Genomic DNA, 25,400 nt, shown 5'->3' with positions numbered 1-25,400 from the left:
TTTTCACATGAATATTATTTTGTCAGCTGTTCAGTGATGGAGACTTGACTGCAAAACTATTTGTGGCATTTGCAGTCCTAAAGTCATCGTAGCAAAATTGTTTGTATCAAATGCAGTCCAATCGCATCTTCATGGTTTTTAAGTGGTAATATCCTCAGTGATCTCATTGATCACTGATGGATTTAGGCTGTCCATGTGGGGCCATCCTCAGAAACAGGAAGTGATTTCCAAGTGATGAAAACTCTAACCAGAAGTAGGGCATCGGACGGATCAGGCAGGTCCGGAGAGCAGGTGGGGTCAGGATCAATGGTTTCTCAGGAGTAGCATGCGCAGAGACAGACAGACATAGAGAGAGAGCGAGAGAGAGAGAGAGAGAGAGAGAGAGAGAGAGAGAGAGAGAGAGAGAGAAGGACAATGTAATTTGTGTGCAGAGTGCATGCTGGGACTCTGGCAAGACATAATTAAAAAGGAGTGCCCTGGGACATAAAGCAGCCAGCCACTCCAACGTCGACAAACCTGAATGTCTGAATGTGTGAGAGTGGGGAGAGCAACAGCATCCAAACATCCCAGTTCACCACAACACTATGCCTGTGAACCTCTCGATCTGCCCCTTTACCTTAGAACAAAAATATTAACAAAAGGCTTGACTAATCAAATATGTTTTCAAACTTGACTTAAACACTGAGACCGTGTCTAAGTCCTGAACACTAATTGAAAGGCTGTTCCATAACTGCGGGGCTTTGTAAGAGAAAGCTCTGCCACCTGCTTTAGCCTTCACTATTCAAGGTACCAACAAACTCAGAATTCAGCCAATTATCCTTCCTAGTCCCTCAGCAATTAACAGTAGTGGTATAAACAGAGTTTTAAGAGAATTATCACGAAACGTTTGCTATTTCTTCATAATAGCCTTAATACGTGTAATACCAAGCTGATGTCTGGTCTGTATGCAGCAACCTGTTTGTACAGTAATCTATGAATATAATATGTAAGATGATAGCTAGACACTGATGAAAACCAGTCACTGTGTGTGTGTGTGTGTGTGTGTGTGTATGTGTGTGTGTGCCATTTTTCTCATGGTAAGTTAGGCTTTTGTTATTGTTATTGTTATTGTTATTATTATTATTATTATTATTATTATTATTATTATTATTATGTTCTTGATGACATCATATTACATCTTGATGCATGAACATTTTGAAGCAATAACACTTGATAATCATCTTAATGTTTTGTGATATGACTCAACTCTTCCTTTTAAGTTGCATCATCCAGTAATGAAAATGAGCTTGGCATTGTCTGTTACTGACAGCTCCTTCAACCAATAGAATTGTTGTTAAGATAAGGCGTTACCTCCAGATGGCCAATAGGAACGCGGCATGGCCCTGACCCCGGATGCTTAGTGTTCTTGCCAGTACCGGCGTGTTTGAGCAGTGTATGTGTGTGTGAAGACAGGAGTGGTTATTTGGAGCATTTCGGTGAGATGTACTACTATTATTATGCATTCTTTCTCGTGTTTCTTTGGGTATATTTCTATTAACTTTATCATGCCTTAGGTTTCCTATCCTACTACCGAAGCTGTTCTGTACACGACACATTATACAGCACAGGCTTCTCTCGTCGCGTGTCGAATAGCTAAAGCTAGCTAGCGAGCTAACTGTCTGGCAGTGAACCTGGACTTGATTAGAAATCACGTCTTTAGCACTCGAGCGAACTGATGGTATTTTGTTGTTAATATGAAACAGGAGCTACGGTTTAATTATTATTCTGAGGTGTTAAATCAGTGCTGCTGTTTAAACCTGCGCAATAGGCATGAAACTATAGCTCCAAATATGTGTTCAGATCAGTCTTAAGCATGCTTGTTTATGTATGTTTGTTTATTGTATTTATTTGTTTGTTTGTTTGTTTGTGTATTCTGAGTAGGTAAAGTTCACCGTGTCGTGTAGATTCATGTATATGTTTATGCATTTAAATGATCACTTATCTCTGACACATGCATATGAGGACTGGTCAAATGCTGATTCATGAATTGAATGAACTGCATGAATTGAATGAACTGCATGAATTGAATGAACTGCATGAATCTTACCCAAGTGTTTATACACACAGTGTTGTCAGTTCACTTGAGGGGAAAAAATTGCTTAGTATACGCTCAAAGTCGCCAGATGACGCCATAGAGTGACTTACATATTCTAATAGCGTTAATTCATCATGATGATGATCAAAACATTGTATATGAAAGAGGGTTGTTTTTTTGGAAGTGATTTAGGATAGAGTAGAGTTTGATCAGATTGCAAAATAGCTTTTGTTTATCGTGTTACAACAACCTGTCTGTTTTATACGTATTTACAAGATACTATCATTTCTCTCAATAACAGACAAAAAGAAGCTGTGGTAGTGAGCAGTCAGGAAATAGACGCAAAGGGAACAGGTATGGATGGATTTACTTGCTTTTATTACTTGTTCGTGTTTGTTTATATTTATATATATATATATATATATATATATATATATATATATATATATATATATATATATATATATATTAATTAGTGTGAGGGAGAGAGAAAATGAGATATAGATATAACAGAGAAGAACAAATCAATACATACACAAACAAGGCAAACAATGGTGATTAGTAGAGATGCACCAATGTATTGGCCGATAAAGGCAATTTTTCACGCTATCGGCCCGTAGTTTAGAAACCTCCGATGATCAGAGCTGATTATATCCTATCAATCAAAAGAGGGCAGGAGAAAAGAACGATTTCATGCTGCGTGTAAAGATGTCTCTTGTGTGGAATGTTGACAAAACTGCAGTTTGTAGTTTCTGTAAGCTCTGCACTGATTAAATTTTACACCGGATGCTGCAGCTTGAGTTTTGGCATCGAGTCAATTTATTTTATTTTTTTCCGCGCTGAATGAAAGTGCCAGTACACTGTTGAAAGATTTAAATGAAGATGAGTTGACAAAAAAGTATATATTGCACAGAAAAATATATTTGTAGAGTAGTGTATTTCATATCCAGTTAATGTATAAAAAAGTTTATATATTGCCAGTTTGATGTTCAGTGATGAAGTAGAAATGCTTTTGTTTGTGGTGAGTGAATGTGAACCTAACAGGAGGTTTTTTAGTATTCAGTCAATTCATTTTGTTAATATGAATTAATAGCATTCAATAAGTTAAGAAATGTTACTTTAATATTCAGAATTTAGTTAGTGTTTTATGTAATGTGTTTTCTGTTTGAGACCAGCGACCAAATGTTGAAATGGAGAGAATAAAGTTTTTATTTGCATTTCCTTCAGAATTGTTGAATTAATAATTTTTTTTATAAGAAGGCATAAAAGACAGACCTAATGGTTATTGGTATAGGCTGATATCACTCCGAATAGTTGTTTATCGGTATTGGCTGAGAAATTTAGTATCGGTGCATCTCTAGTGATTAGTGTTTGTCTGTCAGCAACAGAGATTAGTCATTAGGAACACGGGTTCACACAAGCACAACTCGGTCAGGTTTTACACACTGGTGGTGAGTCGGGCAAACCTGCATGTAGTCCAAATCAACTTGTATAACCTGCAGCTGTGATGTGAGCTGGAGAACCGTATCAAGTGCAGAACAGTCACTAACATTTGCTCAAAAAGTTTGAATTAAAGTCAGCAGATCCAGCCGGAGAGTCGGTTTATTGGTAACACCTAACACTTTATACATTTTGCGTATGTGAAACAGAGGACTCTCATTTCCCATTCATGTCTGCCTCCATAGGAGTGTTACGGTGTCGTCATCTCATCCACATGGCTCTCCATCTCACTTTTTTCTGTGCCAAAGCATTTACATGCTGGCAGGTGAAGCATCAGTGTGTGCAGGGGGTGTGTGTGTGGTCAGCTCAGCCTGTCTCTTAAGGAAATGCTTGAAGTACTGGATTATTCTGATATGTTGCATCCTGACTTGAGTTGAACACCATATGGTTGCCCGCACTAATATTTGCAGGACTTAAATGACATCTTGGCAAGATATTAGGCTTGTGTGTTTTGCCAGTGCATGAGGGCCTCGTGACTTCTGTGGTATCGTGAGTTTCATAACTCTAGCAGATTCAGTAGTGAAATTGCTCAACGGTCTGCGGTGGAAGCTTGCAGTCACGCATTCTTTTTTCTACTGCACTTTACTTTGTTGCTGCATTAACACTACATCCATTTTAGTACTGTTTTGTTTCTACATATCATAGAGACTTGGGTTGCATGTTTGTGTTCTCTAGCAAAATGCAAATTCGTAGACTGGTTTGCATTTCGACTAAAAGGCCACGATGAGGCAGACATTAAAGAAAGTTCAGATTTGTAGGGGATGTATTTTATTTTGATGTTGCTACCACATCTACTGTTCTCTTGCTAAAGAGGTATTGTGAGAAATGGTGTTACTATTCAGTAGTCCTGGAAGCAACAGCACAGTTATTAGTGCTACTGGTCCCAAAAGTCTCCACACACAGTCGCAGTGTGTTTGCTGTGTGTGTGATGTGCTCACCATGTTTCCTGTTAAAGTCCAATGCAACCTTAGGACAACTTCCCAATCCAGCCATGAGAATGATTTCAATACGTCCTTCTTTTGTCGAAGACATTTGTTTAGAAAGTGTTAATTGCCCCTATGTACAGGGACTTTTGAGACACCCTGTAGAGCTGTTTGCCATGAGGAGCCTCCCATGAGGATGTTTTTTTCTTTTTCTTTTTTCCACCCATAGGATAGTAGTCAGGTGTTTTGAAAGACGTATGTTGCTTTCATTTTGTATGAGGTTCTCTTGATCCTCATTCAAGTTCAATGCTTGTTTCTTGCCATTTTCTAAATTGTAATAGAGACGCCAGGTGAAGTCGGAGAAAGCCTGCTGAACTCTTTTAATCGGAGAAGTGTGTTCAAAGGGGAACTTCTTTTATGTCTTTGGTTTCTAGTGTGCCCTACATGGGATTAAATGCAGCAAGAGAAGAATGAGTTACAGGGTTTGGCATACAGTATTTGCCTTGTTTGTTTGGCTTGCAATTACAATAGCTTGCTAAATTGCTGGTTTAACATGATTACTCCTTCCCTAGATGCACGGCTCAAATGTGCTAGGAAGTGATGTCTTAAAAATTCTGCCTTAAAAAACAAGTTGTTACTGTGTTTTCTGATTTCCTAGTCCTCTTTGAACAACCCAGCCAGCATGGACACTTCACTGACTGCTGCTCAGATCCGTGAGAAGTTTATTGACTTCTTCCGTCGCTATGAGCATGAGTATGTGCACTCGTCCTCCACCATTCCCCTGGATGACCCAACCCTACTCTTTGCTAATGCTGGCATGAACCAGGTAAGACTGTCACACCCTTGTTAATGTAGTATTAGTGGACAACAGTTTTCTAAGCTGTTTAATTTACTATAATATTAGCGTCTTTGAATGCAAAAGCTTGACGTGTATGAACAGGCTTTATGTAAAGAAAATTGAAACTGTAGTCTGTCGTGTCTGCAGTTTCTTCCTGGGGCAAAAGTACAGTTGTGAGGGTTATTTTGTTTTCTGGAATTATGTCCTTTGTTTTCACCTAATCTTCTTTTCATAGTTCAAACCCATTTTCCTAAACACCATCGACCCATCCCACCCCATGGCTAGACTGAAGCGTGCTGCCAACACCCAGAAGTGCATCCGTGCTGGTGGTAAACATAATGACCTGGATGACGTGGGAAAGGATGTGTACCACCACACCTTCTTTGAGATGTTGGGCTCCTGGTCCTTTGGAGATTACTTTAAAGTAAGATATAGGAACCCAACCGGGTAGCAATACAAGAGTTATTGAGTACGACATTCTGAATGGACGAATCTGATTAAATAAAAAGCGATCAAATATATTTCTCTTACTGCTTCTCATGTAACAGAATGTAGTAGAAGGTTTAGCCTGCAGTTAAATTCTTGTGGAATTGTTTTTTCCTCCTGTTCCGTCTTTAGCAATTGGCCTGTAAGATGGCTCTGGAACTGTTGACCCAGGAGTTTGGCATCCCTCTCGAGCGCTTGTATTTCACCTACTTTGGAGGACATGCTGAAGCAGGTCTTGAGTGTGACAATGAGTGCAAGCAGATCTGGCTTGACCTAGGGTAAGTGTGAATGTAGATGAGAAGATGAGTGTTTAGCACACAACCGACACAAAAAAAAAACACTTTAAATCTACCCCTAGATTAGAAAATGTATGCTGTTAAATTTTTTTTTTTTTTTTTTTTTTTTTTTTTTTTTTTTTACAACCATCAAAGTTTGATATCTCACACTACACAAACATTTATATTAACTCTTGAAAAATTAGGCATATGATGCAAGGCTGGTGCATCAAACAACTTTCTTACAAGTGGGATTAGCAGATTGCAGGCTTTCAACGGCACACCCAGGCACATCCAGGTGAAAGGCAAATGTCAACCTTTCACAGACAGAAGAACAAAGGATTATGGGGTTTTAGGTTGAGGTGGTGATGTTTTTCTTATTGTTCATGACCCATCTTTTTGTTGTTGGTTGTTTGTTGTTGTAATCATGTTTGTTTTTGTAACCATGGCATGGGTATTTTCTCTGACTATTAAATGTCTGAAAAATATATACGCACAACTATGTACATTGGCCTCGCACTTACCTGCACGCATCTATATACTCTAGGGCTGTAATGATGGGGAAAAAAAAAAGACAATGTGCAATTCATATCGTGAATATCGGCATTATGTTAATTATGCATCTAATACAATTGCACTTTGAACACCATAGGTCACAATCTGCACAACCCTTAAAATATATAGCGATCTGACTGATCGCACCGGATCGCAAATCCCGACATGCATTATAAGTTATCCAATTGCACAGCCATGTTATAACGGTTAAAAAGAGATCTTCAGTAAATTTCAAATGACGCCCGCCCCACTTCACTGTGAACTACAGTGCCCAAGAATGAGGCCGCAGAACTCGTGACTCTGAAGCACTATTAGTGTTTAAGAACGATTCCTCAGGCACTTGTGTGGAGCTCATTACATTTCAGCTGATCATTTTTCCCAGGTCAGAGACTTTTGTTTATTCAATCAAATTTTTGGGAGAATTTATTTATTTATTTATTTTTAACATGAATCTGTAGTACATTTTGTGTGCAATATTAAACCTATTATTATTTAGTTTCATACACAGAAAAATGCACATTTTGCATTTTTTATTGTTTAGAAATAGTGTGTTCTGTAATTTTTTTTTTTTCTTCAAAATTTTGTTACAATATTCTGAATTCAATCATAAATGCTGAAGCCAGTGTTATGAATTGAATCAAACTGTGACTTGAATGTACTGTTACACCCATAATATACATTGACATTGTACTAACACGACTGTGTGTGGTGCTTGTAGAAGTGTATCAAGCACTATAATTAAGAGTCTAACTGTCTTGTAAGTGTGAAATCTGCATCCATCACTTCAGCAGTCATAAACTGTTTGTATTTTGGTGTATCATTTGAAAATCGCAGATTTTGTCCTTTCATGTAGCGCGAGAGATTCATTTGAATAACTTGCAGTGACTGGGCCATGACGGAAATAAACAAACAGCACAAGCAAGTGGGTGAAACGAGATACATTAGAATAACTCCTGTATTATTTATTGCTGAAACTAACATGCAGCACAACATGGACATGTCACAAATTGCATACTATTGTTCTATGCTCTAGAAAGTCAAAGCTGGGATGAGACCCAAAGGGCTTTTTGGTTGCCCAGAAACCTAACAGAGTACGCTAAAAATTGATGGCTAGCGTAATGTAACTAGTTGATGTATGGGCAACTAGTTATGTGCATTTAATACAAACAAATATGAGAGGATGACACTGTAGCTAAATTATTACCTCATAGTTTTTGTAGATTGTTGTATTTGCCATTGACAAAATGTCGTTAAAGTATTGGCCAACATTTTGGTTATTAGATAATAGGAGTAGTAGTTGATGCATAATCCGAGTATGTGCTACTGAAGCAGTGACTTATTCACACAGTTCTAATATGTCTGTGTATGTAATGCTGTTAATGACACTTCGTGTCCATGGTACATTTGGGTGGAAAGTTTCCTCAAGGTCTGCTGTGTGTCTGTACTGTGTGTCAGGGTGGCAGAGGAGCGTATCCTGCCAGGTAACATGAAGGACAATTTCTGGGAGATGGGAGACACTGGTCCCTGTGGGCCCTGTAGTGAAATCCACTACGACCGCATCGGAGGCAGAGACGCTTCACACCTTGTCAACATGGACGACCCTAATGTGCTGGAGATCTGGAATCTGGTGTTTATCCAGTTCAATAGGTAGAATAAAGGCACTTTGACTTTGGGTAAACAGACATGTGGATGCACAAACTAATTTAATCTAACTTTTTGAATGCCCTATGCAGAGAGTCCGAGACAGAGCTGAAGCCTCTACCTAAGAAGAGCATTGATACTGGAATGGGGCTGGAGCGACTGGTCTCTGTCCTGCAGAACACGATGTCTAACTACGACACAGACCTCTTCATTCCTTACTTTGAAGCTATCCAGAAGGTATAAGCACATCTGTATGTGCTTATATGTATTTGTTGTTATTGTATTTTTCCCTAACCTAACAAGCACAAGTTTGGTTTTGTTTGCGAAGGGCACAGGAGCCAGGCTTTACACTGGAAAAGTTGGATCAGAAGACCAAGATGGCATTGACATGGCATATCGTGTTCTAGCTGACCACGCCCGCACCATCACTATAGCTCTGTCTGACGGTGGTCGACCTGACAACACTGGAAGGGGGTGAGATTATGGAGTAGCGCTCAGCAATAATTGTGGTGTATTGCATAGTTTGTGACTGTATTAAAGCTCGTCTGTGTGTGTGTCTCTGTAGATACGTGTTGAGAAGGATCCTGCGACGCGCTGTACGGTATGCTCATGAGAAGCTGGGGGCTCAGAAGGGCTTCTTCGCCTCTCTGGTGGACGTGGTGGTGCAGTCACTGGTAAGAATGCGTCCTAGAGAGAAAGATATTAATGTTTGAATGCACTGGTTTAGTGGAACTCTTGATTTTTGTCCATCTCTTATTTGCCATTTTATTTAGAGTTAATGTAATAAGAATCTTAATTTCTTTAATTGCTGCCATCCAAGAGGTTGTTGTGGGGTTTTTTTTTTTTTTTTGTTTTTTTTTTTTTTAAACAGTTTTTGAGAGATTTTCCTGATTTATATAATCTCTGCTCACAGGGAGATGCTTTCCCAGAGCTGAAGAAAGACCCAGACTCCGTGAAGGATGTCATTAATGAAGAGGAAATGCAGTTTCTTAAGACTCTTAGCAGGGGGCGACGCATCCTGGACAGGAAGATCCAAAACCTTGGAGACAGCAAAACTATTCCAGGTTAGTGTCTCTAGTCTCTCTTAAATTAATTTATCTTTCACTGGTGTGAAAAGTGTGTGCAAAGCTTGCGTGGTTTACATATCCCCATACTAATAGTCCATTCACACTGAATTCTGCTCAGAGCTGTTCGTCGTTAGTTGTTTCTATAGCTACGTACACAGAACAGCACTGATCACTATGATAACTCGCTGTTTAGCATCTTTCACTGGCCAATAAGGTAAACTACAAAAGTAATTACTATAAGATTATTGAGAAATTAAACAAGTCTAACTGCCTTATCTTGATGTCAGACTTTTTGAGGTCTGCTCAGGTTACAGTGGGAAATAAGTATTCAGACACCTTTTTAATTTTATCATTATTTTTTTAATAAATATAGCTCCAGTGCATATATCAACATTTGCACACTTAAGGTCTTTATATGTGTACTAATGAATATGAAAGCATGTGTTCATGAGTATAAAACAAATGTGTGTGTGTGTATATATATATATGTGTGTATATATATATATATATATATATATATATATATATATATATATATATATATATATATATATATATATATGTGTGTATATATATATATATATATATATATATATATATATATATATGTATATATATATATATATATATATGTGTGTATATATATATATATATATATATATATATATATATATATATATATATATATATATATATATATATATATATATAATTTTAAAAACTTAATTGAGGGGGAAAGTATTTGGACACTTGGATTTTTTTATATATAAAAAATGAATTACACCCCAATTCCAAAAAAGTTGGGACGCTGTGTAAAATGTAAGTAAAAACAGAATGTAATGATTTGCAAATCTCATAATCCCATGTTATTCTCAATAGAAAACATATCAAATGTTTAAACTGAGTAAATGTACCGTTTTAAGGGAAAAAATAAGGTCATGCCTGCAACGCATCTCAAAAAAGTTGGGACGGAGACAACGAAAGGCTGGAAAAGTGTTACTTATAACATATGGGTTTGAGACTCGCAAATCATTGCATTCTGTTTTTATTTACATTTTATACAGTGTCCCAACTTTTTTGGAAGAGTGTGTGTGTAAGGCTACAGAAAAATAAATGTTCTAAATATAAATACTGCAAAAAGTGTTCTTGTGCAAATTGCTCCTGGTGTCGTCATAAAAGGTTAGTTGGGAAGATTTCACGCAACAAGCAGCATGATGATGATGAAGGAGCTTCCTAAAGTTCTCAGGGACAACATTAAAGAGCACTCGAATGGAAAAAGCTACAGAGCCATAGCAAAGAACAGACAGTATAATTGGCTCAATGATGTACAAGTCCCAAGGCAGGTGCACCGTGCAAGTTGCAGGATGTCCTGAAAGCAGCAGTTACACAGAGAACAATACGTGGTGAACTGCACTGCAATTATCGCCATTCCTACACCATGCGTAAAACTCCTCTGATTAAAAAAAGAAGCAGAGAGACGCACATCTAATAGCATTTAGAGAAATCACAACTCTTGTAACAATAAACTCTGGTCAGTGCAAACAAAAATATACCTCTTAGCAATAATTCAGCTCCTCATGTTTTGAGAAAGAAGGGTTATGCATATGATTTCAAGAACACCATACCCACAGTGAAGTACAGACATTGGAGGGTTGCTCCTGCAAACAGTACCGGGGCATTACACGTCATCAGAGTAAACATGAATGGCGTGAAGTACCTGGATGTATTCGAGAATTTAATCTCCTCAGCATCAGAAACAGAATCTGGGGATAACATGGAGGTTTCAGCAAGGCAGTGACCCAAAACCTACAGCCAGAATAACTCAAGAAGGCCTGGCATTGCCTAGCCGATCTTCTGACATGAATACCTTGAAAATTTATGGAGGATTTTGAAATTTCGAGTCCATCATAGGGATCATCGAAAGCTTATGGAATTGAAGACAATTTGCCAAGAGGAATGGGCTTTAACAGAACCACACTTTAACACAACCACCAAAAAATTACTTAAAGCTGTAATTGCCAGCAACAGCATGACAAATGAAGTACTAATGTTGGTCATTTGTAGTCTCCGACTACTTTTCCCCCTTATCAAGTTTGTTCTTTAAACACATTTATTTATGCATTTTTGTTTGTATTAATAAGTATCAAGTCAAAATGTATTGTGTGAATTTTGAAGTGGATATATACACTGGAAATATATTACATTGCAAAAGCAACATCAGAATACTTATTTACCCTCAGTGTGTGTCATGGTCTAGAAATCCCATTAGATGTCGCTGTGGCAGAATTCTGGAAAACAGCCAAAAATTACGACTAAAATTTTAATCAGAATTTAGTTTTTCTGCAACATCAACACCAACATCTCTTCTTTAGAAAAACATAAGTATATTCCACCAGAATTTATTTATTTTATTTTATTTTTAGTTAATTAATTAATTTTTATTTAAAAAATTTATTTAGGCTACTTCCTGGTTCTGTTCTGGCTGTCTGCCTGTATGTTAAGTAAGATGCCAGTTAAACAAACCCACCAGTCAGTCTTCCTAAAAAATGTCTACAAGCTTGTTAAGTGTACTTTTTTTGGATCACTACGTGGCATAGCGAACAAGACATGGCTAATCGATTCAGTTTGCAATCATATCAGCTGTCAAAATGTGAGCTGCACCTGAACCGTCACATTGTCAAAACAGAAAAGTGAGCTAACAGTTGACAGCAGATAGCTCGTGTGTGTTATGCATACTCTGTTTCATCCTGTGCAGGGGACACTGCCTGGCTGCTATACGATACCTATGGCTTCCCTCTGGACCTGACTGTCCTCATTGCAGAGGAGAAAGGAATGGGAATAGACCTAGGTGCGTTTGAGGAGGAGAAGAAAGCAGCACAGGTGGGAAAGCTCAAGTTGCTCCGTGATGCTGAAAAGTGTTTGGAACAACTAACTTTATGGTCAAATTAGAACCACTACCATTTTCTTTCCTAAACACATAGGATCTTGGGAAACACAGAAATCTTACTGAGAACATACACTTCGTAAACACAGCCAGCGACTGTTTAGCACTGGACTAAGTAAGAAGTTTACATGGGCTCTAAAGGTTCTCTCTCCTTTGTGTGCTGTTAGCTGAAGTCCCAAGGCAAAGGTGCTGGAGGTGAGGACCACATCATGCTGGACATCTATGCCATTGAGGAGCTGAGAAACAAAGGAGTCCCTGCCACCGACGACACACTGAAATACAGCTACACCTCTGATGACAACGGCAACTACGGTGACTAACATTTGCCACATGTTAGTCTGTGTGTGTGTAGTCATGTTTTAACCAAGAGTGCATGCGTGTGTGCAGAGTTTGAGCAGGCTGTTGGCACGGTGCTTGCTCTGAGGCGTGAGCGTGCGTTCGTGGATGAGGTGAGCACAGGACAGGAATGTGGTGTGGTGCTCGATAAGACATCTTTCTATGCTGAGCAGGGAGGTCAGACCTTCGACGAGGGATACATGCTGCGTGAGAACGACTCCACAGAGGACGTAAGAGACGTGGGAAAAGAGGAAGGGGTGTTATTTTAAAAAGGAGCTCAAGCAGTTGTTCCTTTAACCCACATATTCTGCATTTTGATTGTGTTCTGTGTGTCTCAGAGGATGGAGTTCACGGTGAAGAACACTCAGGTGCGTGGAGGCTACGTGCTGCATGTTGGAACTGTATATGGCACGCTGAAGGTTGGAGACCGTCTCACTCTGCATGTTGATGAGGTAAGAGATGAGCTTATTTAATCTATTCATTTATTTTATTCTATATTTATTTGCATAGCTCAGATCATTGTTTTAGATTTGGATCTTTGTTAAGAAGTCTAAACAATACTTGGGTTTCTGGAGCTCATAAAGTGAGGTTTCATGTCTCTTGAAACCCTTTGAGGTAATTTTATGTATTTGTTTGTTTATTTATTTATTTATTTATTTATTTATTTATTTATTTCCCCTCGGCACCTTCAAAAACGAAAATGGGCCCAGATAGGAACCATTAAATTCAACACAGAGGAAGTGCTCGGATTAACACAGTTAAAATCGGATAGAATTAAATCCAAGCAGTCAGAGTAACCGAGTTATGGCAAGATAATATTGTAAGGAAGTTATCAAAGCATTAAAAACCCTAGTTTACTTGTCTTAAAGACTGGCTTAAGGTTTTTGTTTGTTTGTTTGTTTTTAATATTATTTTTTATATATTACAAGTTCAGAAATGCAAAATGTTTCATTTGATGGCACAAATCGCATCAACAAAGGAGATATTTTCATGTTGTCACATGTGGGATTCAGGACCAGTGTTCCATCTTTCTGATGACAAAAGTTCCAGTTATTTTGTGAAGTCTATCATACCATAAATGTACCTTCTTTCCATGCTCTCGGACTCCTTCAGGCTCGCCGCAGGCCCATCATGAGTAACCACACTTCCACCCACATCCTGAACTTTGCTTTGAGGTCAGTGCTTGGTGAAGCTGATCAGCGCGGTTCCCTTGTGGCACCAGACCGCCTGCGCTTTGACTTTACTGCCAAGGGAGCTATGAGCACAGAGGAGGTGCGCCGAACTGAGGAAATCGCCAGCGCCATGATAAAGGATGCCAAGGTAATACAATAAATCCTATTGGAAAGAGTTTTGCACATTTAAACCTTCATATCTTTTAAACCCAAATTCCTTCCAGAAGTTAAATTGCCTTGTTATATGTATGATAGAATTTTTTTTTGGTTACTCAGTATCCAAGTCTTGATTAATGTCATGTTTTCAGTAGTCAAACTTGTTAAACTACATTATAACCACCATTCATGGTATTTCCTTCCCTATAGCCAGTGTACGCCAAGGAGGCCTCACTTGCAGCTGCCAAGGCTATCCAGGGCCTGCGTGCTGTCTTTGACGAGACGTATCCAGACCCTGTGAGGGTTGTGTCCATCGGCATCCCTGTGGAGGATCTACTGGCTGACCCGAACAGCACTGCAGGCGCTCTCACCTCCGTTGAGTTCTGTGGTGGAACGTAAGTTTAAAGTACTCCTGCACTCACAAACGGCATTTTAGTTAGTGCACTCCTCTTGGAAGGCTGATTCTGAATTATATAGATTGGTGTTTGGGTCAAGTTTGTTGACATGCTGGTAATTTCACATTTTTCTACATAATACTGAGGCTTTATCAGTATTTGTGTAATGGACTAAATTGGGGGAGTGTTGCATATGAGCTTAGTTTGTGGTGTGAAATAGCTTAAAGCCACTGAATAGGAGGTCCTGTAGGATAATCATTCATTACTCACCTTATGCTCTGTGCTATGCTAGCATATTGGCGAACTTCATAAACTGTGAATATGATACATTTTGAGAGGTTTGGCTTTCCACCAGAATTTGTAGAAAGTGGGGATTTGCCCATCTAGACAAGAGCATTAGTGAGGTCGGGTACTGGTGTCCGGCGAGGAGGCCTAGGGCATAGTCAGCATCCCAGTTCATCTCAAAGGTGTTCAGTGGGGTTGAAGTCAGGGTTTTTTGCTTGTTTTCATGGCCCTTGCTACACATTGTCATGCTGGAACAGGTTTGCCTCTTAGTTCCAGTGGAGGGAAACTGAATATTACATCATACAAAGACATTCTATACATCTGTGTGCTTCCAACTTTGCTTCCAACTTTGTGGCAACCGGTTTGGGGAAGTCCCACGTGGGTGTAATGGTCAAGTGTCCACAAACTTTTGGCCATGAAGTGTACATCTGTACAAATGCAAGCTATTTAGGATGGCAGGAGGACATGGGTCGGTCAAATTTACATGCCGTGCATATTCTATAACTGATGGCTGCAAGGCAAATCACAGATTTACTTGTCGAAAATAAGTATTTAATAATTTTTTATATATATATATATATATATATATATATATATATATATATATATATATATATATATATATATATATATATATAAAAATAAAAATAACATTTTATCCTCTTTGAAACAGTGCCTGTTAATAAAGGTGATACACTCTATCAAATGCCACATAAAAGTTAAAATTTGCTAGTAATTTTCGCACTTTAAATTAACAACAAAAAAAGAGCAGTCACATGGTTGGGAAAAGTAAGTACACTCCTACATTTATCACACCTTCAAATCCATAAATTAGAATCGGGTGTTGAAAATTTTGTGCCAGTGATTAGAATCTGCTTAGGGAGTGCAGGTGGAACCGGTCTTATTTAAACCCCTCTTATATTTAGTGTCTGGTGTTCCCTTTGTTATTGAGGTGTGTAGTGTCATCATTTCAAGATCAAAAGATTTTTGTAAGGCCTTCAAAAAAAGGTTGTGGATGTCTGAGTCTGGCAAGGGATTTAAAAAGATCTAAAAAAATATTTAAAATGCATCATTCCACTGTAAGGAAAATCATTTACAAATGGCGCAGATTTCATATGACTGCCAATTTGTCCAGGACTGGCCGTCCCAGCAAATTCAGCCCAAGAGCAGACCATCTGATACAAAAAGAAGTCTCCAAGAGCCCCAAAATTTCATCACAGGATCTGCTAGTAAGTCTTGCAAATGTTGGTGTCAAAGTGAATGCTTCTACTATCAGAAAGAGACTGCACAAATTTGACAGGAAAAAGCCTCTGCAAGAGTTTTCCAATGAGCATACACTGTATGCAAAGACCAGGCCTTTTGGAATAATGTGCTCGGGACTGTCAAGTCAGTCAAACAGCAGACATGTTTGGTTTTCAGGAGAAGCACCTCATACCAACTGTGAAGCACTGTGGTGGAAATGTTATGGTTTGGGGTTGCTTCGCTGCCTCAGGGACCGGACCGCTTGCATTCATTGATTCAACTATGAATTCTGCATCATATCAAAGAGTGCTTGAAGAAAATGTGAGGCCATCTGTCTGAAACTTGAAGTTGAACCAAAAGTGAACCTTTCAACAGCATAAAGATCCTAAGCACACTAGCAAATCCACCAACAATGGATTAGAAAGAGGAACTGGAGGGTTATGGAGTGGCCTAGTCAAAGCCTTGATTTGAATCCCATTTAAATGTTGTGAGGTGATTTGAAATGGGCAGTACATGCAAGAAAACCCTCAAATATCTTACAAAAGAAAATATTGCATGGAGGAGTGGTCAAAAATTCCAGCAAGCCGATGATTTAATTCTTTAATTAAGACGTGGCTTTAATCGTTGACAAACTGCTCTGGTATAAAAGGTATAACGTGCTGTTATTGGTAAATAATCAGAGTGGTAACATCAGCACACCTCCCTGTTGTTGCTTTTCCTGTAACGGCACATTTTATTCCCATCTTATTATACTTTGATTATTTTAAATATTTAAAATGAGGTATTTGCTTCATCAGTACTTGAACACTTGCGAAACCTTTCAGATGAGTTCACTGCTATGATTGTGACAAGTTAGTGTAACAAGGATTGCGATGTCCATGCCAGAGACATGATGCAATAAGAGATGCCAGTCCAAGTCAGGTTGACCTACTGACAACACAGATTTTTATGAATTAAAGGGCTTAACCTTGAACCATGCTTGTTATCTCAGGCACCTGCAGAACTCTGGTCATGCTGCCCAGTTTGTGATTGTGTCCGAGGAGGCCATCGCTAAGGGCATCAGGCGAATCGTGGCTGTGACTGGAGTACCGGCTCAGAAGGTAATCACTCAACTGCTTACGAATTTATTGCACATTGTCTTTTAGTTAGTTGTTATTAAGTAAATATCATTTATTTAAATAATAATCTGAATGCTCCATGTTGTAGCAGCATAAATTGTGTGTTCTGATGACTGTCGTATGTTAACAGGCCCAAAGGAAAGCTGATGCTCTGCGTCAGTCCCTGTCTGCCATGGCCGAGAAGGTGAAAGCTCAGACTGCTCCCAATAAAGACGTCCAGAAGGAAATAGCAGACCTGACTGAGGTGAGCTCCAGTTAACTCATGTGTTAACACTTACTACTTTTTTAAATGTACACATCCTCCCCACAAGATTTAATGCGTAATGTTCTCTTTAACATATATTTCTGATGTTCCAGACCTTAGGAACTGCTGTGATCTCCCAGTGGCAGAAAGATGAGATGAGGGAGACTCTGAAGGGCTTGAAAAAGATCATGGATGACCTGGACCGTAGCAGCAAAGCTGATGTGCAGAAGAGGGTAAGAGAAACACACATGGGCATAATGAGGCTTTCTTATTCCTTTCCATTCTAATCCCAGTGGTGGCTCTGCATCTTCCAATCCTTAATTATTTATACAGACCAGTGTGTGACAGAAGTACATTTTTCAGCCCTGCATGCCTTTTAGGTTTATTGTTTTGTTTTTGTTCAGTTATGTGCAGTATGAAACCATGTCAAACCAGTGTGAAAACAAATCAAAAGTATTGTATCCTGATTTGGAGTCAGCAAATGAACTAACAGGTGTGTAAGTGCCCTTAAGCTGTGTTTTAGATTTTGTGTGTGTGGGGCTCTGAATTTGCTGTCACTAATATCACTTGCATCTTAACTGTGGCTGAGAGCGTAATATTAGCGTAAGTGAGGGCTTAAAATTAGCCACCAGACAATTGCTACAAAAATTAGAAGGAAATAGTCCTGTGGTGCTTTTTCAAGGCCATTTAAAACATGTTTTTTTTTTCCCCTCACTTTTCCTGATCTTATCTACTGAGTAAAGAGGAGATTGAAGAAATTAAGCACTCCATTTCTTTGGAAGGCCCTGTGGAGTTCAGCAGCCTTCAATCAAATCTAGGCTGCATTGTGGGTGTTAATATGGCTGATTATGATTTGCTGTTGGAGATGATGACCGTGGTGGAACTCTCGAGTACGATGGAGTTACTCTGATTGATAATTGAGCTTGGAATATTCAAATCGCATTCAAATCCCAGCACCACCTATCTATGACTGTTGAAGCCTTGAGTAAATCTCTTAACCCTCTTTACTCCAGGTGCACCATGGCTGAGCCTACGCTTTAACCCCAGCTGGGATGTACAACAAAAATACTTCTACTGTGTGCACACACATAAGTATGATAGTAAAGGCATGCATGCTTTCTTTGTCTTGGCCTTTCTTTAGGTTCTGGAGAAGACAAAAGAGATCATCGAAAGCAACCCAAACCAGCCTCTTCTCGTCATGGAGATGGAAAGTGGAGCTAGTGCAAAGGTAATGTCTCACTTATCTGATTAAACACATGTGCTAGACACTGATTATAGCATATGGTCGGCTACCTGAACAAACTACAGTAGCACACATCTGCCATAAATTATGATCACGTTTACAGTATTGTAAAAAGAACTTGAGTGGTAAGAGTGCTGGCTATGTTCCTCTCTCTCTCTGAACAAATAGGCTCTGAATGAGTCCTTGAAGCTGCTGAAGTCTCAGTCCCCTCAGACTGCTGCCATGCTATTTGCTGTGGATAATGAAGCTGGCAAGATTATCTGCCTCTGCCAAGTGCCACAGGTAAACTACACCAACCTGCTGCACAAGTTCAAAAAGTCTTTCACAGTAGTGCTTTATCATCTATTACATTTGACCTGGAGTCAAATACTGTTGGGGCAAGGCCTCTAGTAACCTGTTAGACTAGTAAACTATTATAGTATTTTGGAAGGTACCACTAGTCATGTAACTGGAATACTATGCATGTGTACCCCCTTTTTTTAAAATGTATTTATTTATTTTTTATTTACATGTCTGCAAATTTTCTCTCCTCTCTGTTTTTGCCATCAAAATAGTGAACGATTGAAGGACAGGACAGTATTATGTGCAGCTGAATAAGTGTTTGTTTTTGATATTTAAAGAATGCACAATATTTTATTTTTAAATTAATAGTGTTATATTTGTTTCATTTCTTTTCTGTGCAGGAACTTTCAAATCAGGGTTTGAAAGCCAACGAGTGGGTTCAGGAAGTGTGCCCTCTGCTGGATGGAAAAGGAGGCGGGAAAGACATGTCTGCTCAGGCCACAGGCAGAAACACGCAGTGTGTCCAGGAGGCCCTGAAGCTGGCCAACAAATTTGCCCAACTCAAACTGGGACAAAACTAGATCCTTCTGAGGGTTCAGGGACAAGGCCTAAAAACCTTCTCTAATCTGACTTAGAGTAATGCAATGCTGTCTGTTCACAGAGCCATCTCAATTTGCATCTCAAAAGCTATCGGCACCCTCTTTCTGTGTCTGGGAAAAGTACTGAGGGCAAGATGGCACCTTAAAATATTATTGCACCGTCCAGTCAGCTCTCCCCTAGACTATAGAAGCACAAAAGGGGGAACACCTTTCTGATTGGCTGATAATTCATGTGATTGACACAAGCAGGTAGCAATGAAATGATAAGCACCCTTGAACCTAGCACTAAAACCACTGCAAATTTAATATCTATATATACATGTGTATGGATAATAATAATTTTCTGTCTCTGTGCCATTAGATAATAATAATCTCATTTTCTTTCCACTACTGGGGAGTTGTTCTAATGGTTCTAATTTGTAATGCATCATGACCTTTATTTCATATGTTTGACCCAGCTGTTCATTGATTCTAAATAGTCATACATGCTGACTTAAAATAAGTGATAGACTGACTTGTTTCTTGTCCTGTGGAATGACATTTTACTCGATTGCAAGCTGTCTTACTGTTGGCCTGCTGTAGATGAAAAATCTTTTGCATACTGGAATAAAAGGGATCAGTGTAGTCAATTACTGGTGCATTTCATCATTAATAATAGCACATGAAAACCCTTCTTGCTTTAGCTGCTTCCTCATGCCTGCTTCAAATCAAACCTACTACTACTGTACTACATTATCACACAGGTAGACCAACAGTATATTATATGCATTTATTTGTTACAATAGCATAAGAGGTTGGAAAAGGAAAGAGAGAGAGAGCGAGCACTGACCCGATGACTGTCACTACACCATTAACAAGTTGGCGTTCTATTAAGAAGCGCAATAAAATACCAGGAGGATATGTACAGTGTGTGTCGTCAGTGGTTCGTTTGAAAGGCTTTAGGTCAAACACATCAATGAGGGAGTCAGGTCAGTATAAACATTAGCACAGCAGGGCTTTCACTCCCATAATCACAATGATCCGTAATACAAAACCTCAGTCTTAGATTCTTAGCAACATAGCTGCATCTACTGCTGTAACCCCAACAGTGAAAGAAGGGAAATTCCTCTGTAAAGGAGCCAGGCACAGATCTATAGGTCATGGACATGAAGAAAATAAGAGAGTGGCATTTTAAAAACACAAACCGTACCACAGATGAGGTTAATATGCCAAACAAGTATACTGTAATTGAGAGGGACAATTTTTTTTTCTGTCTTCTGTCAGACCACCAACAATGTAAATGTTGTAATCCTTGTGGGATGATGAGAATTACGACTACAAAGTGTACTATACAAAATCCTCATAATCTCACAAGCATTGGCTTGTTAGTGATTTTATCATCTTGGATGGGCTTTTGGTGTTTGAAGCCTGATGTTTTCATAAAATAATTCACTTTTTTTGGGGGGGGGGGGGGGTTTGTTCAATGGACTCTTTGGTGATGAATTGCACATCATTTTAATGGTATATTTGCACCTGGACGAGGGGAGTAAACATCTGTGTATTCATAAAAACAATCCCTACATTAACACTGCTGCCTCAACCCTTAAATGTACTAACCATACTTACATTAATGCATGGTATGGTCTCGCAAGCGTCAAATGTCTGGATTTCAGCAATAATCGGCTACTATGACTGTTTCGAAGATTGTTTGAGGGAATTACTGGCGGTTAGGGCAGATGGAAAGAAAATAAAGACGGCAGAAGTGAGGAAGTTCTGCCTGGTCCTGACGCCACAGTGCTCAGCAGTGGACAGATTCTAGAGAAGGGAGTGTAGGAGGCTTGGTGTAAGTGTGATCACAAAGCCAATCCCTCAAAATATGCAAGTATGCATTAAAAAAAAAAAAAAAGGGTAAAAATGACATCACGGGTGTTGCTGTGTATGTAATGAAGAGCAGGTGAGCTTAAAATGCACAGTAAGAAAACTTGCTCGGTCTGTGACTACACATTTTTGTTTTGTTTCACTGCAAGGAGGATGTCTCCACAGCAAGGACAAGGCACGCAAGCATCTGTTTAGGACTACATTTTTAAAAAATGGGTTTACTGTACCTGAATATGAAACCATGGACTAAGCCAAAGCAGAAAGTATGGAGCACCCTGAAACTTTTTTTTCTCCACAGAGCACTGCTCTACACACAACAGATGGTGAAAAAAATCAAAATAACAACTACAGAACTATTTGCAGTAACGTTTTCCTAAGTACGTCATAAACACCTAATTGCACTGAAACATGGTTTAATCCCAATGAACGGGATTCGACATGGAGGCTGAGTTTAACCTCAAGTAATGTGGCACACGCTGATGTCACCAATCTTCAAACCATCTAGCGAGAACTTCCTCAGTGATCATAGAAAGTACATTTTTGTTCCTGGTGTGCAGATAACACTTCATTATCTTTGTCCTTAAACAGATGGACTCTAATAAAGAGACATTTCAGCTTGACCTCTGCAGACAATACGAAAACGAGTAACACTGCTTAAAATGTGCTTTACAAATATACGTCGAAACACTGATTGGTACGTTGGAGTAAATAAGTTTCTGTTTAACGAATAATCTGAAGGCGCTGAGCGTTTCACTTTACAATCAGCTGTTTGTGGTAATTACTCGTTAAAATAATTAAACACATGATGATAGTGACTAACATCTGTTCGAACGGCTGTAAGAGCACAGTGATGCAGAGTCAACGTGATCAAATTTAACCATAAAAGATTTAACACGACATAAAAATGCTCCGTTTCTCTGTAAGAGCATGTAAACTGGCACTTGCAGTGATCATGCAGCGTGGCATGATTAACACACAGTCCGGATCTGCTCAAGCCAGTAATTAATCTCATAATGAGTTCAATGACTTTATAGTTTATGTTGATCGTTGGCTGAGCTCACGCAAGAGGCGGGAATTAATCGGCTGATTGAGGACCATCAAGGTCAGTTAGATACTTTCTTGTGTGAAGTTTAGCAGTACTATAAAAACACTGTTACTAGATAAGGAGAACGTCGATATCAGTGTTCTTCATTCGTTCAGTTCCAGGTTGGTGTAGGCCTGGAAATAACAACCAACAAAAGGGGTTCATCTCTCAGGATCCGACACCACTTGCAGTCACAGCTTATAAATATGAAGGAAAGAGCGCAGGAGCTGGGCTTGTGGAGGGGTCCTTCTCTCCATGCCTGCGATAGGTTGTCACTTCCCAGGAAAGACAGTGATCTTGCCAGCTTTGGCCAGGCGCTCTATTATCTTGGCCTCGTAATCTGCGTCATGTACACCTGTTTTTCGGAACTCTCCAGAGTAGCGGTTCTGCTCCCAATAGTGGTGCCAATTCCCCCGACCGTCTGCCCCGAAGCCGAATACATTCACCTGGAACAAAACAGAACGGGTCAGATCATACACACACCAAATGCTTTGTTTTAACAATAAGAGTAGGTGTTTGATTGCGTAAACAGGGGCGGCTGGTAAAAATGGGCTAGCCCCTATCTAAAGATATATATAAGGTTTAATTTTTGCCATCTGCGTCAGGTTACTGGCTATTAATAAATGTCTTAAGGCTGGGCATTTTGGACTTTTGTTGAAGCAAATGCAACAGCACCACCAAATGGTCATAAGAAAAATAGACAGAATGGTGTGAAGATGCGATGGGACTGATTTCTTTCTAGCTCAGACAGTAGATCCATACAGCATACACTGTCAGAGACAGTAGTGTCAGGTGATTACACAGAATGAAATGTGAACAGGCTTAATCTCCGTTTTGCGCTAATATTTTTCACCCGTTTCATCCATTACGCAAAAAAGGCATACGCGAAACACGGTCGTGAGTGTAATGAACTCGAATGAGGTAGATTATTTACTCTAACGTCTTTTTTCCCCCCAAAATGCCTTTGGTGGTGGAACTAAAAGTAGACAGACTAAGCACATGTTATCTAATGAAAGCATAAATTCGACAAAATGACATAAGTGTAAGCATTCAGAGGAAACAAAACATGAACTCAGTAGAGCATTACAGGCTTAACACTAAAAAAAAGACGATCTGTCTTTAAGTGTATGTGCTATTTTACTTAACATCATTTTATTATGCCATCAGTAAGACCTCATGATATGATGCATTATTCGATACTAATAGTTTCTTGTTTAACTATTGGCAGATTAGATTTTAGCCCTAATAAGGCAAGCAGGCGTCATTTAAAATAGCATTTATTTCCACCCAAAGCCTTTGGTGCCAAAACATTGCACATATATCAAATTCTTTACCTCATCACACACATGCAGGGCAAAGAAGAGGACCAGCATGCCTGTAGAGGGGTAGCGGCCGTGGTGTCGTGTCCAGCGGTCATGGATATACTTGAAAAATGCCGGATTGAAGATCTGAACCTATGCAACAAGAAAATAACTTTTCACAACCAGGCGGTTGTAGAGGATGCAGGTTTGGAAAGGAAGTGAAACTCACAGCCTCTTCTTTTCACTAAGAGAAGGACCAGAATATATGTGACTAATATAATGATAATGAGTATTTATTAATCACATACACATTATAGCACAGTGAAATTCTTTTTTTCCGCATATCCCAGCATGTCAGGAAGCTGGGGTCAGAGCGCAGGGTCAGCCATGATACAGCGCCCCTGGAGCAGAGAGGGTTAAGGGCCTTGCTCAAGGGCCCAACAGTGGGAGCTTGGCAGTGCTGGGGCTTGAACCCCCAACCCTTCTGATCAGTAACCCAGAACCTTAACTGTCAAGCCACCACTGCCCCACACTGAAGAACACAGCTCAGTCCTGCATCCAGTCCAGAACTTGGTCTTGGTCTAGCTGCTTGCTAATGAGTGCATGAGCATGGCGTTAACCTTTAACAGGTTCAGTACACAGTACAATGTAAACGTCTGCTCAATGTAAATGTTCTGTGTAAAGATGGGAGTCTCTAGGCACCTCATGATTAGATATTGATATTCAGAATGCCACTGTGTGATTATGACGGCGGGTTTTTATGCACCTTGCTGAAGCTTATTTTTGATTTATATAGAGTATATTCAGATTTTTCCCCAACCATTTGCAGCTTTTAAAACGGATCATTTTACTTCATTATGAAAAATGATACCACAAATGGATATAGATTAAGCCTATCAGAATAAATTTCACTGTGCAAAAAAACACTACTTTAAATAACTTAAAACTCCCAGGTTCCACCGGCTTCTGCAGACAAAAATTCCTTACACTCATAACTTTTCCTAATGGTTTCAGTGTGCTTAGTGAGTCTATTGAAGTCTATTAAAGTCTATTAAAACATACAGTATGTCCTTATCATTTTGGCCAAACGACCCTGTTGCATGATGTAGGAAATAACTTTTTCTTCTCACTTGAAAATCGGTTTAATTTGACTTTTAATGACAGTCCAAGGTGATTATTTTTCATAAGAAATGTTTGATGAAGTCTACTGTATATAAGTCTGATTATAATATTTTGTGCATCAATACTAAATCGTTCATGTCTGAATCACCAGTTCTTCTAAGAACTGACTAGGTTTCTCTATGCCCAGTCATAAATAGCATATATAATATATACTCGCCATCCACATTATTAGGAACACCTGCACGTCGGCACAACATGATTCAAATGCAGATACAGGTCAAGAGCTTCAGTTAATGTTCACATCAAGCATTAGAATGGGGAGAAAATGTTATCTCAGTGACTCTGAAGGTCAGCCAGGCTGCTTTGAGTATTTCCGAATCTGCTATTCTGCGAATGGAAATGCTTTGTTGATGTGAGAAGTCTGAGAAGAATGGGCAAACAGGTTTGAGCTGACAGGAGCTCAAATAACCAGTCTTTCCAACTGCGGTGAGCAGAAAAGCATCTCAGAATACACAACAGCAGAAGACCACATTGAGTTTCACCCCTGTCAGCCAATAAGAGGAATCTGAGACTACAAAGGGCACAAATACACCGAAACTGGATAGTTAATGATTGGAAATGTATTCGGTATCCTGCCTGGTTTTGGTAAAAGCCGTGACCT

The 25,400-nt window shown here is 39.2% G+C and overlaps 2 protein-coding genes across 5 annotated transcripts in view; one reads left to right on the top strand and one right to left on the bottom strand.

Annotated features, from left to right (window-relative positions):
• Positions 1-1,415: 1,415 nt before the first annotated feature.
• Positions 1,416-20,004, top strand: aars1 (alanyl-tRNA synthetase 1). Of its 3 annotated transcripts, XM_047152932.2 has the most exons (23): positions 1,416-1,475; positions 2,376-2,428; positions 3,760-3,839; positions 5,156-5,323; positions 5,571-5,759; positions 5,954-6,099; positions 8,107-8,298; positions 8,385-8,529; positions 8,621-8,766; positions 8,858-8,966; positions 9,206-9,356; positions 12,115-12,239; positions 12,471-12,615; positions 12,691-12,869; positions 12,978-13,091; positions 13,753-13,959; positions 14,178-14,362; positions 16,881-16,989; positions 17,138-17,251; positions 17,365-17,484; positions 18,393-18,479; positions 18,663-18,776; positions 19,178-20,004. In XM_047152932.2, the coding sequence occupies exons 3-23, from the start codon at positions 3,789-3,791 to the stop codon at positions 19,355-19,357; spliced, it is 2,976 nt and encodes a 991-aa protein (XP_047008888.1). In that variant the 5' UTR covers positions 1,416-1,475; positions 2,376-2,428; positions 3,760-3,788; the 3' UTR covers positions 19,358-20,004. The 3 variants fall into 3 exon arrangements, with proteins under 3 accessions (XP_047008888.1, XP_017321765.2, XP_017321766.2); XM_017466276.3 differs by lacking the exon at positions 3,760-3,839; XM_017466277.3 differs by lacking the exons at positions 2,376-2,428; positions 3,760-3,839 and having other exon boundaries at positions 1,424-1,475.
• A 126-nt stretch (positions 20,005-20,130) lies between these two features.
• st3gal2 (ST3 beta-galactoside alpha-2,3-sialyltransferase 2) overlaps positions 20,131-25,400 on the bottom strand; it is a 34,666-nt gene continuing 29,396 nt past the window's right edge. For both annotated transcript variants that reach the window (XM_017466278.3, XM_053677971.1), the window contains exons 6-7: positions 23,651-23,770; positions 20,131-22,762 (exon numbers count right to left, since the gene is read on the bottom strand). In XM_017466278.3, coding sequence (XP_017321767.1) covers positions 22,589-22,762; positions 23,651-23,770 — 294 coding nt within the window. In that variant the 3' untranslated portion in view covers positions 20,131-22,588. The remainder of the gene's footprint in view (positions 22,763-23,650; positions 23,771-25,400) is intronic.

The sequence above is a fragment of the Ictalurus punctatus genome, chromosome 4, assembly GCF_001660625.3.
Source record: "Ictalurus punctatus breed USDA103 chromosome 4, Coco_2.0, whole genome shotgun sequence".
NCBI classification, from domain to species: Eukaryota; Metazoa; Chordata; class Actinopteri; order Siluriformes; family Ictaluridae; genus Ictalurus; species Ictalurus punctatus.
This window is presented reverse-complemented; position numbering and strand designations above follow the sequence as displayed.

Excerpts from the sequence above, each read along its gene's own strand:
- aars1 (XM_047152932.2), top strand. The coding sequence starts at position 3,789 with ATGGCTCTCCATCTCACTTTTTTCTGTGCCAAAGCATTTACATGCTGG. Across the intron at positions 17,252-17,364 it reads AAATAGCAGACCTGACTGAG|ACCTTAGGAACTGCTGTGAT; the intron begins GTGAGCTCCAGT and ends CTGATGTTCCAG. Across the intron at positions 18,480-18,662 it reads AAAGTGGAGCTAGTGCAAAG|GCTCTGAATGAGTCCTTGAA; the intron begins GTAATGTCTCAC and ends CTGAACAAATAG.